This window comes from Rhincodon typus, chromosome 10, assembly GCF_021869965.1.
Source record: "Rhincodon typus isolate 14 chromosome 10, sRhiTyp1.1, whole genome shotgun sequence".
Classification (NCBI taxonomy): Eukaryota; Metazoa; Chordata; class Chondrichthyes; order Orectolobiformes; family Rhincodontidae; genus Rhincodon; species Rhincodon typus.
In genome coordinates, this window is record NC_063341.1 from 6,728,292 (window position 1) to 6,745,972 (window position 17,681).

Sequence of the window (17,681 nt, forward strand, 5' to 3'; positions counted from 1 at the left end):
CCCCCTCCTCCCCTCTGATCCTACCCCCCTCCTCCCCTCTGATCCTATATCCCCCTCTCCCCACTGATCCTATCCCCCCTCTCCCCATCGATCCTATACCACCCCCCCCACTACCACCACCTCTTGCCCTCTCAGTGACTGATGCAACCGGATACTGATTGAAATCCGCCCTCACCAAGATGGCCGACAGTGGAGACATGTGTTTCCGGTTCCACTCGCTCAGGACCCGGATTTTTCCCGGCGGAGGGGCTTGCTCTGCGGCTGCGTGTCTTTCTGATGCCGGCCGGAGAGATGGCTGACACCGACAGCGAGAGCAGCAACAGCTCCGGGCCTGTGAGCGGGGCGAGAGCCTCAAGAGGAGGTGAGGGTATGGATGAGGAGGAGAAGAAGTAGGAGGCCGTTCAGCCCCTCGAAGCAGCTGCTTCATCATTCAGTCATGGCTGATCTGGTTGTAGCCTTAACTCCACCTTTCCTGCCCCAGTCCCATATTAACCGTTAACTCCCAAGTTGTCAGCGAAACGTTGTCTGGTTCAGCTTTTAATATATTCAGTGACCCAGGCAAGGACAGTTCCAAACATTAACAAACCTCTGTGGGCACTTTATTCCACTTTATCTCCATTTAAAGGGTCCTTTCTCAGCTCAGGAGATGGGGCACCACCATTTTCAGGTGGTCACCATGATCACTCTGCAGATGCATCAGCAACTCAGTTGTAGTGATGGACTAATGCAGGCATTTGTTTAAGAGCTCTTGATGTGCTTCCAAAAGGTTGCAAAACCGCCAGCATATTGGTGTTGCAGTTGTCAAACGAAAGCTGACAGAGCATTTTTGTTTGCTTAAGGTTATGGGCTTCACTGCCTAGGCCAGCATTTGTTGACTGTTCCCAGTTGGCCTCAACGAAGGTGGTGGTGGTGAGCTGCCGTCTTGTACAGCTGCAGCTCACGGTGCTGTAGCTAGACTCACAATGCTGTTAGGGAGGGAGTTCCAGGATTTTGCACTAGTGACACTGAAGGAATGGCGATATATTTCCAAGGCAGGATGGTGAATACCTTGGAGGGGAACTTGTAAGTGGCGGTTTGCCCATGTATTCGCTGCTTTTGTCCTTCTAGATGGAAGGGGTCTTGGGTTTGGAAGCTGCTGTGTAAGAATCCTTGCTGCATATATGCAGTGCATCTTGTAGATCGTACACATTTTCTCCTGTGCATTAGTGGTTCAGGGAGTGGATGTTTATGGATGTGGCTCTAATCAAGTGGGCTACTTTGTCCTGAATGGTGTCAAACATCTTGAGTGGTGTTGGAACTGCACTCATGCAGGCAAGTGAGTATTTTATTGCACTCCTGACTTGTGCCTTGTAGATGTTGGTCAGCTTTTGGGGAGTCAGGAGGTGAGTTACTTGCTGCAGTATTCCTAGCCTCTGACCTGCTCTTGTAGCCACTGTGGTTATGTGTCGAGTCCAGTTGAGTTTCTGGTCATTGATAACCCCCTGGATGTTGATAGTGGGGGATTCAGTGATGGTAGTACTATTGAATGTCAAGGGGCAGTGGTTAGACTGTCTCTTATTGGTAATGGTCATAGACTGGTATTTGTGTGGCACAAATGCTACTTGCCGCTTGTCAGCGCAAGCCTGGATATTGTCCCGGTCTTGTTGTATCTGAGAATGGACTGTTACAGTGTCTGGGAGTCCCAGATAGTGTTGGACATTGTTCAATTATCGATCAACTTGTCCACTCTGACTTTATAATTGAAGGAAGGTTATTGATGAAACAGTTGATGATGGTCGGGCCTGTGACACTACTCTGAGGAACTCCTACAGAAATGTCTAGGAGCTGAGGTGACTGACCTCCAACAACTGCAGCTATCTTTCTTTGTGCAATATATGACTCCAACCATCGTCAAGTGTTCTCCCTTATTCCCATGGATTTCAGTTTTGGTAAGGGCGCTTGATCCCATACACTTAGAATCATTTATTGTCACATGTATTTGATCACTTGGTCACATTAATCGATCTAAATGTAGCCTTGATGTCAAATGCTGTCACCCTCGCCTCACCTCTGGAATTCTTTTCTTTTGTCCATGTTTGAACAAAGGCAGTAACGAGTTCAGGGGCTGAGTTGCCCGAGGGGAATCCAAAACTGGATGTCAATGAGCAAGTTATAGTTGAGCAAGTGCTGTTGATGACACCTTCCATCACATAATTGAGAGTGGACTAATGAGGTAATAATTGGCTGGGTTCGATTTGTCCTGCTTTTTGGACATACCTGGGCAATTTTCCACATTGTCAGATCGATACCAGTTTTGTAGCTGTGCTGGAATAGCTTGTTTAGGGGTGTGGCAAGATCTGGAGCTCAAGACTTCACTGCTGGAATGTTGTCAGGGCCCATATCCTTTGCAGTATCCGCTGCCCGAACCATTTCTTGATATCGTCTGGAGTGAGTCAAATTGGATGAAGACTGGGATCTGTGGTGGTGAGAACCACGGCAGGAGGACAAGATGGATTATCCACTCGACACTTTTAGCTGAAGATTGGTACGAAGACTTTAGCTTTATCTTTTGCACTGATGTACTGGGTTCCCCCATTACTGAGGGTGGGGACATTTGTGGAGTCTCGTCTTCCAGTGAGTTAATTGTCCACCACCATGGATGTAGTAGGATTACAGAACTCAGATTTGATCTTGAGATAGCAAAAACTGCAGATGCTTGAGTCGGAGTCAATACAGAGTGGAGCTGGAGGGACACAGCTGGTCAGGCAGCATCAGAGGAGCAGGAAAGTCGACATTTCGGGTTTACACCCTTCATCAGTAAGGATGTAAACCCGAACGTCAACTTTCCTGCTCCTCTGCTGCCTGACCTGCTGTGTTCCTCCAGCTCTGCACTGTATTGACTCATCTGATCTGTTGGTTGTGGGATCGCTTAGCTCTGTCTGTCACTTACTGCTTAGGCTGTTTGGTGCAGAGCAAACCCTGTTGTGCATCTGCACCAGGTTGACTCTTCATTTTTAAGTCTGTCTACTGTTGCTCCTGGCATGATCTCCTGCACTGTTCTTTGAACCAGGATTGATCCCCTGGCTTGATGGTAATGGTTGAGTGGGGATATGCTAGACAATAGGTTGCAGATTGTGTTGGAGTATGATTCTGCTGCTGTTGATGGCCCATAAGGCTTCATGGATGCTCCACCCTGAGCTACTGGATTCCTGGTTATCTCTGGTCTCCTCCGTGGATCTAGACTTGAATCTTCCTCGTTCTCAGCTTCATGCTGCCCCTCTGTGCCATTGTGCAAAAACGCAAGGCTGCCTTCCACATATGCCACATTCCCAGCTCTGCATCACGAATGGCTACCTCAAAAACAGTAACACAGCAATGTGGCTCACATGGCTGTTTGGATGAAATTCTGAGATGATGCTTGAGCTTGTGAAAGTGTTAGTAAGAATATTTGGTGGTGAACATAGGAACCAAAGGGTGTTATTTGTAGAGGTTGGTGATGACAACAAATTTGACAGGAAGGGTGACAATACTAGACAAGAGGCAACCATTACCAATATTATAGGGCTAAGGAAGGAAATTAGATGGTCAGTTTTGTTTAGAAAAAACAGTTGAGAGAGCAGAAGATGAGTCAGATTGAATATATGTAACCTAAATGTTTTGAGTTTAAGTGAGGTTGATTCTGAATGAGTAATCAAAGAGCATGGTTAATGGTTAACCAGATCGGGTATAGAAATATTGGCATTGTAACTAGAGATAATTGATTTGAATATATTCGTAATTCACACCTGAAAGGTGTGTCTAGCTTTGGCATGGTGGTTGTTGGAAGTTCGGAGAACAAAGCTCAAATGATTTATTGATCCTGCACAAACTCCAAGATTAAATAACACCTTTGGCTCTGTCTGTACCTTTATATGGTGATATAAATGAACCTCAAAATGAGAAAGACAGCAGTAGAAAGTATTTCCAAAGACTGAGACACATTTGCCAAGGGGTAAGATGTATTATCTAATCTGGCAGGATTAATATCCCACTGTGGAATTTTAAAGCAGACCAGTGCCTTGTCAGTCCCATACTTCAATGCCATTTTTATTTAATGGCAATCTGTCCTGTGTGGCTGGACTGAAAGTGGTGATCTTTTGTTGTGCATTCAGCAGTTCAAATGAACTTTGTATCCAGTCCTTTAATATTCTCTATCTTATCAGTGGAACCATCAATAATTCCAATCAGACGATGTTTGAAAGCAGACCGGTTGAGTTAGTTGAATACTGGTTCTTTCAAACCTACTTGGGAACTGTCAAAGTGCTTCAGGTGGGTGAACCAAGATTTGCTTCAAAACAATGATGTCAAAGCCTTTATCTGCAGTGTGACGTTTTGTTCTTTGCTTGATTTATTATCTTCATTTGCTTTTCTAGATGGAAGTAGACTTTCTCCAAATAAGAAAGTGACAGATGATGTGGACAGTAGTCCTGTGAGGAGAGGTATGAATTAAATGCTTCAAATTCTTGAATGTGGGCTTTTTAAAAAAACTTATTTTGTGTTTACTTGCATGTAGAGCTTGAGCTCCTAAGTTTCTCACAACTTCACTTCCCTAGGAAGAATTTCTGTAGTGCATTTCAGAATATCAGAATGTCTTATGGTGCTTTATATGCCAATGAGTTACTTTAAGGAGAACTGTCATGTTCTTCAAATAGCATATTTTACAATTTTGAGAGAGGACAGAAGGGAGATCTTAACATCTGGACTGTTAGCCTTGACTGACTCTGTGTCATATCTTTGGATGAGGTTTTGAACCCACAGCCTTCTGATTCAGAGATGTGAATGCCTCTAGGAATTCCCGTGCATGTCTATCTTTGGATTGGGCTACAATAGTTACATTGTCCAAGTTAAACTTATGACCTTCATTGTCTAAGTGTATTGATATTGAGGAAAGTTTGTCATGTCGTTTTGCTGCTAGCTGATGTTCGTGTATTCTAATGGCTACTTTCCTTCCTGTCTGCCTGATGTAATGCTTGTGGCAGTCATTGCGTGGTATTTTATAAACAATGTTGTTCTGCATGTTGTGGGAAAGGGGCTTTTTGTGAGTGTTTGTTGTAGAGTGGCTGTGGGCTTGTGAGCCACCATGATTCCTAGTGGTCTTAGGAGTCTTGTCAGTTCTGATATGTTCTTGATGTAGGGCAGTGTGGCCAGTGTGTTCGGACGTACTGTGTCCTCTTGTTGTCTATTTAGTAGGCACCTGTGGATGAAGTTGTGGGGATATCCGTAGATAGTGAAGATTTTGTATAGGTGCTCTTCCTCTTTCCTGCATAGTTCTGGCGTGTTGCAGAACTGAACTGAAAGAAAACAAGCCAGCTCAGTCAGCAAGTCAATAACCTCATCCACGACCCAAGCTACAAATCTTTGCTGAAAACCTTAAACACCTACGGGTGCAACGCACTAAAAATTGCCTGACAATGGGAAACCTTCGCCAACCGACTGAGCGCTACCCGCGAACAACTTCACTTTCTCCATGAATGCCTCAGGAACCAGGTAGTGCCCCACAGCGTGAAGTAGAAACCTCCACTCAACAACCCACAGGTATATAAAATATCTGAACAGACTGGACGCAGAATGCTACGGGTACTGATTAATGATGCCCATAACCGATTCTACAAGTACGAACAGCAAATTTCGCGCCAAAAATCACAGTACCTAAACACTTGGACCAGCCATGGACTACAACCCTAGAACAGGCCATCATCATTAATCAACACAGGACCAAAACAAAGAAGAAGCTCCAGCTGTAGGAGAAATTTACCAAACTGATCCACTACAAAGACCAGGACAACAACAAATCCGACATGTGGATAAGAAACGTATCCAGCAGACAATTCTCAGGAACTGAGAAAGCCGTCCTGTTATGCAGACTGAACTATAAGCATAAAGATACAAACGGAACATGCTTCATGGCCGTCCTGGAAACCACATTAAAAGACAACAGATTCACGGACGAAACACAACAAGCCATCCCACAAACTATAATCCCCACACTAAGCCGAAGGAACAAATGGGACACCCAGAACACATCAGAGAGAAAAGCACTACATACACTCAAGAAAGACAGGAATGTTAAAATCCTACCAGCGGACAAAGGGAACATGACCGTCATTAAGAACAAACCGGACTACGTTGAGAAAGCACAGGCCTTGCTCGCAGATACAAACACTTACCAACAGGTGGTGATAGACCCAACACTGCAGCTAGGTAATAGGATCACCCAGACACTTAAGTGACTGAAGGATGCAGGACAGATAACCAAGACTGACTACGTAAGCATGAAACCTGAAGGCATGACCACCCCCGGCTTCTCTGGGCTTCCTAAAGTACACAAACCGCACATCCCCCTCAGACCCATTGTCTCCTACTGGGCACACCTTCACACAAACTGGTCAAGGACCTACGACAGAGACTGAAACACCCCATTCTATCCACTCAACCCAAGAATTCCTCCGTACCCTCAAGAACATAAAAATCAGTGATGACGATTGACATCACAGCATTATTCATGTCGATTGACATCCCACTAGCCAAAGAAACACTGGCCACATACTAGAGGAAGCAGGAACACAGACCAGCAGCTCCATCAGCAATGACAACGTACTCAAACTACTAGACTTATGCCTCGCCACACACCTCGTCTTTAATGGTCAGTATACAAACAGATCAGTGGCATACTCGTAGGGTCACCCATCTCAGGAATCTTTGCAGAAGCAGTCATGCAAAGACTAGGACACACTACCCTCCCCCTCATTCAACCTAAACTGTGGATCTGGTTCGTGGACCATACATTTGTCATTATTAAACGCACCAAACTAGAAGAGACCCACCACCAGCAATATTTTCGCTGGGATTAAATTCACAAAAGAAGAAAATAACAATCTGCTTCTGTTTCTGGATGTCAGAGTTGAACATTTGACCAACGAGGAGTTCCAAACCTCAGTATACAGGAAAGAAACCCACACTGATCAAATACTCAATTTCTGCAGCAGCCATCCCAATGTCCACAAACAAAGCTGTATTAGGACACTATTTAAAGGGCCACCACTCACTGCAACACACCAGAACTACGCAGGAAAGAGAAAGAGCACCTATACAAAATCTTTGCTATCTACGGATATCCCCACAACTTCATCTGCAGGTGCCTACTAAATAGACAACAACAAGAAGACACAGTATGCCCTAACACACTGGCCACACTGCCCTACATCAAGAACATATCAGAACTGACAACCAGACTTCTACGATCACTGGGAATCATGATAGCACACAAGCCCACAGTCACTCTACAACAAGCACTCACAAGGATTAAAGTCCCCATTCCCACAACATGCAGAACAACGTTGTTTACAAAATATTGTGCAACCACTGCCACAAGCATCACATCGGACAGACAGGAAGGAAACTAGCCATCAGAATACACGAACATCAGCTAGCAGCAAAACGACATGATGAACTTTCCATAATATCAGTACACTTGGACAGTGAAGGCCATAAGTTTAACTGGGGCAATGTAACCATAGTAGCCCAAGCCAAAGATAGATATGCATGGGAATTCCTAGAGACATGGTTCTCAACCCATAATGCAATCAACAAACATATAGAATTGGACCCTGTATACAGACCCATGCAGAACAGAACCGGAAATGAGACAACTCACCATTACACACTGGGCAGTATAAATTCCAAGTGGAGGAGAACAGCATCGCTTCATCATGGCCCCACTGATGCTGTTACCGAGCATGGTGACGAAACGTCTGAGCGAAAACGAGCCAGCTTGGTGAGCAAGTCAACAACGTCAACAAAGGGAGCTCTCATGTATGACCTGGCAAACATTATCCCTCAGCCACTGTCACTGAAATAATGTAATTGGTTATTGCCTCATTGGTGTTTTTGGGACCTTGGGACCTTGCTGCAGGCGTACTGGCAGTTGTTTGTCCCTACATCAAAACAGCGACAACATTTCAGAAGTGTTTCATCAGTTGTAAAGCACTAAAGATGCCAGTTTGTTTGTTCATTCTCCTCTCCATGCTATAGATCCCTTTCTCAAGTGAGAAAATAGATAATGAAGGAGTCTGATTATTATTTCTAGACAGTGTGCAAAGTAATTATTTTGTGTTTAGTAGTGTCAGATCTATTACAGGAAGCTGTAGCCGAGTGGTAATGTTTCTGAATAAGTGATCGTGTTAAAATCCAGGCCCTCAGATTTTAATCTAATTGCATATATTTTAAATGTCAGTAACAATACCTATAAAACTACCAGCTTGCTGTAAGGTACCATCTGATTTGCTCATATCCTTCATTTGGGGAAGGAAATCAATTAAATGTGATTGCAGACCCACGGTAATGAAGCAATCTAGCATGCCAGTCATTTGTATTCAAGAAGGTGGCTGATCACCGCTTCCTCAAGGACAATGAGGGATGAGCAATAAATGCCAGACTCACCAGAAATACCCACATCTTGCATATCACTAAAACCTTTCTGACATGGGTCTGGGTTGGTTCAGAATTTTTGCAGTTGTATTTAGCCTTTTTTTAAAGTTTGCACCCCATATCTATCAATGATCCAATCATAATGTTTGGTGTGTCATCGGTAGATTGGCTAGACCTCAGCAGATGCTGGAAATGATCTGTTATGTTAACACTACTAGACAAGTCATTTAACAGTTGGTGAGGACAGGATGTCTTGTGTGAAAAGTGCATACCTTCAATGTAAATCAAATTCCTAGTCTGCTGTTAGTCAAACAAACGCCAATGGCTTTGATGCGGTGAGGATTGCTATCAAGTTTATTGTTAGACTTATAGTTTGCAATTTTTTTCTCAAACAATGAAATGTATGGTTATTTAAGTTTCTGATATGGAACCAGAAAAGACCTGAGCTTCTTTCAAATAATTCCAGCCTCAACCATAGTTCTACTGACCAATATGCTCATTAACAAATCGTCACTGTGCACTGGTCAATAGCCATTCATCACCTCCCTTCTTCTCTTGTTTGCCACTGGCCTTTACCCTCACTTCCCTGGCTGCCTTTGAATCTTCTTGGTCTTGCCTTGATGTAAAAGAAGTCTGATATGTTCTTCTACTTTTCCTTTCCAAGGATGAGAGAAAGCTTCATTCTCACTACCCAGGTCCTTACACTCTATCTGCAATTATCTAATTTCAGATTGAACAGGCAGGAATTAGTGTTGTTGCATGGAACAGCAATTACAGCATGTAACAGAAGTGACTCTTTTCCTACAGATCACATTCCTAAAGATAAAGTTGACTTTGGCAAAGCAGACGCAAGTAAGTGGAGTCGCAAAAGGTATTTGCACTGTTTTATCTCATCTGGCATCAGTAACTTTTCAAACAGTATGGTTTCGAAACAACCATTGTTATTATAAATGCTAGTGGCGATCTCGAACATTGTCATTGTGATACTTGTGCTTCCTTTTTCCTTAGAAACCAGTGACTCTGAAGGTGATGTGGGGGCAGGTGGTGATTCACCAGTCGGTAGCAGGACACGATCTCGGGCTTCATCAGGTACAGAATTCTCCGAGATTGTTTGTAGTCAGTTCCGTTTAAAGTGGTTCTCCAATTGTCCTTTAACTCACTAGGTATAAATCAATTCTGCTGCTCTTTGGCGTTGCCCTTCCCAGGTAAACTGCTTGTTCTGGAATAAATACAGTGAAACTGTTAATATCTATGCATCAGAGCAATGAAGCAGACATTTCAACCAATATCCCTACTCACCAGGAGGACAAGCTAGTTTTAATATGAATCATTCATTTCCCTGCTGACAAGAGGATTATGTGAATAGTATTAAATTTAATTGTTATTTCCATCTCCATTTTCTCTTGCCCATCCTCCCTTCTCCCTTCGCCTTAACAGTGGGGTATTGAAGTGACACCTTGTGTACATCTGCTGCCCACGCTGGTGCACTTTCTGACAAGAGTCACTGTGTTGTCGCCTGATTTACGAGCCTCAGCAACATTTACATCTTTTTCCTGACTCCAGAGTTGTTGAAGCAGTTTCATGTCTTGACCACTGCCCAAAATGAGATCGGTGAAGTCACGATGGGGTTGAATCATCAAGACTCATTACTGCACATGCTTCTGTCATCGACATATTACTGTAGAGAAAATCAATAATGAGTTCTTAAAAGTGGTATTTATGCTGAATGACTTCAGCTAAACCTACAACTGAACTTTGAGTGCTCATAGCCTCTTTTATTTCTGTTTTTGGCAGATCACGTTCTTCTGCGAGCACAGCCTAGTCTAACCCGAAGACCTCTTCGTTCAACCAAAGGTATGACTCTTTCTTGTTCCATAAGCCCAAGGATATGATGGATGTATTACAGAGTTCAGAACTGACAGATAAATTTCCTTAAAGAGTTGTTTGCTTCAGTGGAGAGAGTAATTAAGAATGTGGCAATGATTTAAGGACATTGCTTCCGGGCTAGAGACAAATTGGGAGGAGTAATATCCAGTTGTGTCTCATGGTCCACGTAGGAATTAACGACAGATGTAAAACAAGGAATGGTGTTCTGCTGAGTGTGCTTACATTGCTGTGGTCTTACCAGACTTAAAAGGCTGTTTTCTCATTAGAGCATGACAACTGGAGTTGGTTCAACCTGAGGGTCACCATCTCTCTCAAGTGAGGGAAGAGGTTGAGAAGAAAAATCCTTAATGATAACTTCAGCCAGCGTGGGAATTGAACCCATGCTGTTGGCGTCTCTTTTCATTGCAAACCAGCTGTCCAGCCAACTGACCTAAACGAATATCCCTTGAAGTGCTTCAAATGTTAGAATCCGATTAAAAAGCAGGACCTCCAAGATAATGTCTGTGTTGATACCTGAGCCCTATACAAATTGACACCGGGATAAACATTTTGGAAAGAAATGTGAAGCTGAAAGATTCATGAGGAAGTCAGAGGTCTTGCTTCATGGTTAATTGGCACCAGTATCTAGAGTAATAGAGAGTTGTTCGGTTGGAGCAGGCTATCTTTAAATCAGATGGGACCTGATGAACTCAGTAAAAGGTAGAGGTAAAGTTGCCATGGTCTTACCAGAACATACAGCTGTTCTCTCATTAGAAAGAGATGATTGATGGTGGTTTAACCCGAGGGTTTGCTGAGGCGAGGGGAGAGGTTGAGAAGGAGAATCCTTTATGGTGACCTCAGCTGGTGCAGGATTTGAACTGTTGGTGTCACTGCATTGCAAACCAGAACTATACCAAACTCGTCCTTGGAAATATTTAATGTTTTGGCCTCTGCTACTTTCTGTGTCAGAGAATTCCACAGGGTCATTTCTCTCTGGGTGAAGCAATTTCTCCTCATCTTGGTCCTAAATTGCTTACCCCATTCCCTTAAAGTGAAACCCCTGGTTCTGCACTCCCTGGTCATTGGGAACATCATTTCATTTTGGACCTAAACAAGACACACTTCATTGGTAAGAGGGGTGACTCGGCTGTGATCATTTGGAAACTACCTTAAAAGATATGATAGACAAGCAATGGCTATTTTTTACAGAGTTAATGCATATTTGGTGCAAATTATTTCTTTAAAGAACAAACATTCCACAGAAAGAGTGATCTCAATGTGGCTAGCAGGAAAAGTTAAAGATAGTATTAGAACGAAGTAACGGGTGTGTATTGATGCCAACAATAATAAACTTGTGGATTAAAAGGATTTTAGAATCAGCAAAGGAGGATTAAAAGAGAATGAGAGTGGACTAGTGACACTCTAAGAGGTAAACATTTCTGTAGATTTGTAAACAGGAAATGATTAGTGAAAGTAAACATTGGTCCATTAGAGGCACATGGGTAACTTTATAATGGGAGAGAAAGAAATTGCACAAATTCTGGAAATAATGGGAAGCCAAGAGTTTAGAGCAGTGGTAGCGGTGCTCTTGGAAAATCATACGATTGGGAATAGTTGATATTGATCGTGAAAAGGAAATTGTTTGTTTGGCAAATCTGCTTAGTAGTTTTTGAGACTATAACTAGTATGATGGAAAAGGATGAACTGGTGCATGTAGTTTACTTGAATTTTGAAAAGCATGTGATAAGGTGTCACACAAGAGGTTTTAACAAAATTAGGTCTTGTGGGATTGGGAGTAATATATCAGCATAGTTCAGAGATTTGGTTAATGAACGAAAGAGAGAGCACAGAACTTTATCGATTTGACAGGCTGTAATATGTGGGGCTCAGAAAATCAGTTATGAAGCATCAGCTATTTATAGTCAATGTTAATGCCTTGGGGCGCCATAATTGAGTTTGCTGTTGAAAGGAAGTGATAATTCATTTTTGCCCCATTAAGTCCATGCTGACGCCCTGCAGAACAATCCAAAAAACCCCACTCCACCTTTCATTCCTATAGCCTTACCAGTGTATTTCTTTCTTTTATGCAAAAAGAATGCAAACAGTTGTAGACAGGTTAAAGTGAGAAAGAACATGGCAGAATAAATACGGTATTACAAGACGTGAAGCTATTCACCTTGGTTGGAAACTGATTGAAGTACGACTATTGAATGGCTTGACTGGATAGATGTTGAGAAAATGTTTCCACTGGCTGATAAAAATAGTACATAGGCACAGTCTTATGGTAAGGAGTAAATGACTTAAGTCTGAGATTAGGAAGGATTTCTTCACTCAAAAGTTTGTGAATCTTTGAAATTCATCACCATAGAGAGCTCAAGGTGCTCAGTCGTTGAGTGTATTCAAGGTAAAACTTAATAAGATACTTGAGTATTAAGGGAAATGGGGATAGTACAGATAGGTAGAAGATGTGCTTTAATCATGTTGAAATGCAGAGTGGACTCGTTATCTGTCCTATTTCTTATTTTGTTTTGGGAATGTGTGATTGATAACAACCTTAATATCTCAGTTTCATTCCTGAACAGAAAATATGACATTCAGGTAAATATAGTTTCATCAACAGCCAAGATGTTTCATTAACTTTAGTCATATACTGTGTCGACTATTAATCCAATTGTTATACACATTGTGCGTCACAAGCTTCATGACTGTTAAAGATGGTTTCCCCCACCCACCCTGAGAAAGGCAATTACTTTGTGACTTAAAATTTTCACACTGGTGACTAAAAGTATTAACTTGCTAAACCATCATTTTTTTTTTCACTGTAACGTTGACGTCTGCCAACTGATTTCATTTTTGTACCACAACCCTCTGGCTTCATGTTTAAGTGGGTGCTTAGATTCAAATCCTCCAGTAGATCGCAGGAGGCCTGAGCATGCTGGAATTCTACAGCTAGATATCTTCAGGCCACAACATTAGTGGATTTCCTTGCATGATGGGAAACTGGTCCTAGAGTTGATAAATGTGCACAACAATCTCTATTCAAACAGGACAGAGTGAGTGACATTTTAAGCTTTGATCCCTTATTTGCTAAAACCTACAGTGATTGTTTCCCCATAACTTTCTGCCTGTGACAGAAAGAACAATTTCAATGATTTCTTTAAAGGAACGTATGTGATTTATTTTGTGTTAATTTGTTCTACTTATTCAGAAACATTATATGTATCACAACATCAAACAAAGATGGTATTGAACCACCTTTTATTTAGTTAATATTTATTGTCATGATCAAACAATGTATCAGTTTGTGATTCAGGCTGTCAACTTAAATTAGCAAAACAGGTTTTTAGCTTTAGAGTTTGATATTTCAAGTGACTCAGTTATTTCACAGTCACAGTCTCATTGTGCACACATACTTGGAAACTGTGCTGATCACCTTACAAATCCTGCTTTCCCATATGTCAAAAGGATAGTGGTACCTCATTATCAACAAAAGATGATCACAGGCCTGTAACTTCAGGTAAAGCAGAATAGCAATATTTGTTGTAACGTTTGGTTCCTTTTTTCTTTTGGCGTAAGCAGAATTTAAGGCATATCACACTTTGGCTGGGAAGTCCATTTTCCTGCCTTATCTTCATAATCTTTGATTCCCTTAGTAATTAAAAAACTGTCTATCTGAGCCCTAAATATACTTCACCAAGTCTTGACAGCGCTCTCTGGTAAAGAATTCCACAGATTGAGAGAAAAATGCCTCCTCATCTATGTTCCTGAGTTCATCCTATGTTCATTTTGGCCTCCCTTTTCCTTTTAATATATTTTTTTAAAAACTGTTACTTTCCTTTTTATTATATTGTTTCCTTGTTTGCCCTTAGTTTAATTTCATGCTTTTTTTTAATAGTCATCATTTGTTGGTTTAAATTCTGGATTAAGGATGAAGTTCTAGCTGTATTAGTTAGACTGTAATAGGAAGATGTTTCTGAAAGGGCTAGCAATAAAAGTCAGAAACCATAATATTAAAGTAGGCCATTTGGCCCATTGAGCTTGCTCCGCCATTCAGTCATGGCTGATAAGTTCCTCAACCCCATTCTCCTGCTTTCTACCCGTAACCCTTGATCCCCTTGATAATCTAGAACCTATCTCAGTCTTAAATGTACTCAACGACCTGGCCTCCACAGCCTTCCGTGGCAGTGAATTCCATAGATTCACCACTCTCTGGCTGAAGAAGTTTCTCCTTATCTCCATTCTAAAAGGTCTTCTCTTTACTCTAAGGCTGTGCCCTCGGGTCCTAGTCTCTCCTACCAATGGAAGCATCTTCCCAACATCCGCACTGTCCAGGCCATTCAGTATTCTGAAAGTTTCAATTAGATCCCCCCCTCATCCTTCTAAACTCCAATGAGCATAGTCCCTGAGTCCTCAAACGTTCCTCATATGTTAAGCTTTCCATTCCTGGGACCATTCTCGTGAACCACCTCTGAACCCTCTCCAGGGCCAGTGCATCCTTCCTGAGATATGGGGCCCAAAACTGCACACAATACTCCAAATATGGCCTGACCAGAGCCTTATAAAGCCTCAGTAGTACATCCCTGCTTTTTTATTCGAGTCCTCTCAAAATAAATGCGAACATTGCATTTGCCTTCCTGACTACTGACTCAAACTGCAAGTTTACCTTGAGAGAATCCTGGACGAGAACTCCCAAGTCTCTCTGCACTTCAGACTTCTGAATTTTCTCCCCATTTAGAAAACAGTCCATGCTTTTGTTCTTCTTACCATAGTGCATGACCTCACACTTTCCCACATTGTACTCCATCTGCCACTTCTTTGCCCACTCTCCTAACCTGTCCAAATCCTTCTGCAGCCTCACCACCTCCTCAATACTACCTGTCCCTCCACCTATCTTTGTACCGTCTACAAACTTAGCCAGAATGCCCACAGTTCTTTCATCTAGATCATTAATGTATAAAGTGAAAAGTTGTCGTCCCAGCACTGACCCTTGTTGAACACCTTTGGCACCTGCTGTCATCCTGAGACAGAACCCTTTATCCCTACTGTCTGCTTTCTGCCACACAGCCAATCTTCTATCCATGCTAACACCTTGCCTCTAACATCATGGGCCCTTATCTTACTCAGCAGCCTCCTGTGTGGCACCTTATCAAAGGCCTTCTTGAAGTCCAGGTAGATAACATTCATTAGCTCCCCTTGATCTACCCTGCTCATTACTTCCTCAAAGAATTCTAGCAGATTTGTCAGGCATGACCTCCCCTTGATGAAACCATGCTGACTTTGCCCTATTTTACTATACACTTCCAAATATTCAGAAATCTCATCCTTTACAATGGACTCCAAAATCTTATCCACGACCGAGGTTAGGCTAATCGGCCTGCAATTTTCCATCTTTTGCCTTACTCCCTTTTTAAACAGGAGTGTCACGTTAGCGATTTTCCAGTCCTCTGGGACACTTTATGACTGTAGCAATTCCTGAAAGATCACCACTAACATTTCCACTATCTCTTCAGCTATCTCCTTTAGAACTCTGGGGTGTAGTCCATCTGGTCCAGGTGATTTGTCCACCTTCAGGCCAATTAGTTTTACTAGCACCTTTTCCTTGGTGATGGCCACCATACTCTGCTCTGCCCCCTGACTGTTGAATTTTTGGGATATTACTCGTGTCTTCCACCGTGAAGACTGACGCAAAGTAATTATTCTCTTCCTCAGCCATTTCCTTGTTCCCCACTACTCTCTCACCACTGTCATTTTCCAGTGGTCCAATGTCCACTTTTGCCTCTCTTTTGCTTTTTATATACCTAAAGAAACTCTTACAGTCTTCATTTATATTACAGGATAGCTTACCCTCATATTTAATCTTCTCCATCCTTATTTCATTTTTTATTGCCCTCTATTGGTCTTTGTAAGCTTCCCAGTCCTCTGTTTCCCACTGCTCTTCGCCGCATTATATGCTTTCACTTTTGCTTTTATGCTGTCCATGACTTCCTTAGTCAGCCATGGTTGTGTCATCCTCCCTGTACCATGCTTCTTTTTCCTAGGGATGATTCTTGATTCGCTTAATAACAAAATGTCTGTATATCGCAACTTTTGAATATACTTAATGACCTGGCCTCAACAGCCATCTGCGGTGAAGAATTCTACAGATTCATTACCTTCTGAGAGAAGAAATTCACCCTTACCTCTGCCGTAAATGGGCAACCCCTTCTTGTGAGATTGCACCCTCTAGGCTTAGGCTCTCAATCAAGGGCAAACAACCTGTCTGCATCTACCTCGTCAAGTCCCCTAAGAAACCTGTATCTTTCAATAAGGACACTTTACATTCTTCTGAACTCAAGTGAGTACAAGCCCAAACTACTTGATCTCTCCTCGTAAGATAATCCCTCCATATCTGAGATCAACCTAGTGAATCTGTTGTAGACTATCTTCAATGCCAGTATGTATTCCCTTAGATAAGGGGACCAGAATTGTTCACAGTATTCCAGCTGTGTTCTGACTAGTGTCTTTTATAATTTTAGCAAGACCTCCCTTTTATTTAAACTCCATTTCTTTTGAAATAATGGCCAAAATTTCATTTGCCTTTCCTATTGGTGAGGTTTTATGTTAGCTTTTTGTTATTTATGCATGAAGCCTCATAATCTGTATGTGCTGTAGTTATTTGCAGACTTTCTCCATTTAAATAATATTCAGTTCCTCCATTCTACCTGCCAAAGTGCATTGCCTCATGTTTTTCACATTATATTCCGTCTTTCAGGTTTTTGCCCACTCACTTAACCTATCTCTCTCTGCAGACAATTTGTCATCCCAAGCACTTGCCTTCTCACCTATTTTTGTGTCATCTGCAAACTTGGCTTTAATACTTTCACTATCCTCATCCCAGTCATTAATATATAAAAATACATATTGATTGCTGTGGCATTCCACTCGTTACAGGTTGCTATCCTGAAAATGTAACCCTTATCCGAACTCTATCTTCTCTTGGTTAGCCAATCCTCCATCTATGCTTTTATTATTAATGCAGTCTTGAGATGTGGGAATTGCTGCTGGGCCAACATTTATTGTCCATCTCTTGTTGTCTTTGTGAAGCTGGTGGTAAGTTGCCTTCTTGAACCACTGCAGTTCTTGTGTTATAGGTAGATCCACAATGCCATTTGAGAGGATTTCCAGGATTTTGACCCAATGACACTTGAAAGAACAGTAATAGATCTCCAAGTCAGGCTGCTGAGTGACTTAGAGGGAATATGCAGATGTTGGAGTTCCTATGTATCTGCTCTCCTGGATGGCTAAGATCGTGAGTTTGGAAGGTGCTATCTAAGGAGCATCAGTGAATTTCTACAGTTTATTTTGAAGATGATACACACTGCTGCTACTAA

At 42.2% G+C, this 17,681-nt stretch overlaps 1 protein-coding gene across 1 annotated transcript in view; it reads left to right on the forward strand.

Moving 5' to 3' along the window:
• The first annotated feature begins 278 nt into the window (after window positions 1-278).
• LOC109913679 (torsin-1A-interacting protein 2-like) overlaps window positions 279-17,681 on the forward strand; it is a 34,131-nt gene continuing 16,728 nt past the window's right edge. The window contains exons 1-6 of the mRNA XM_048602226.1: window positions 279-361; window positions 4,182-4,291; window positions 4,392-4,457; window positions 9,253-9,297; window positions 9,454-9,534; window positions 10,240-10,299. Of these exons, the coding sequence (XP_048458183.1) occupies window positions 4,210-4,291; window positions 4,392-4,457; window positions 9,253-9,297; window positions 9,454-9,534; window positions 10,240-10,299 (334 nt within the window). The 5' untranslated portion in view covers window positions 279-361; window positions 4,182-4,209. The remainder of the gene's footprint in view (window positions 362-4,181; window positions 4,292-4,391; window positions 4,458-9,252; window positions 9,298-9,453; window positions 9,535-10,239; window positions 10,300-17,681) is intronic.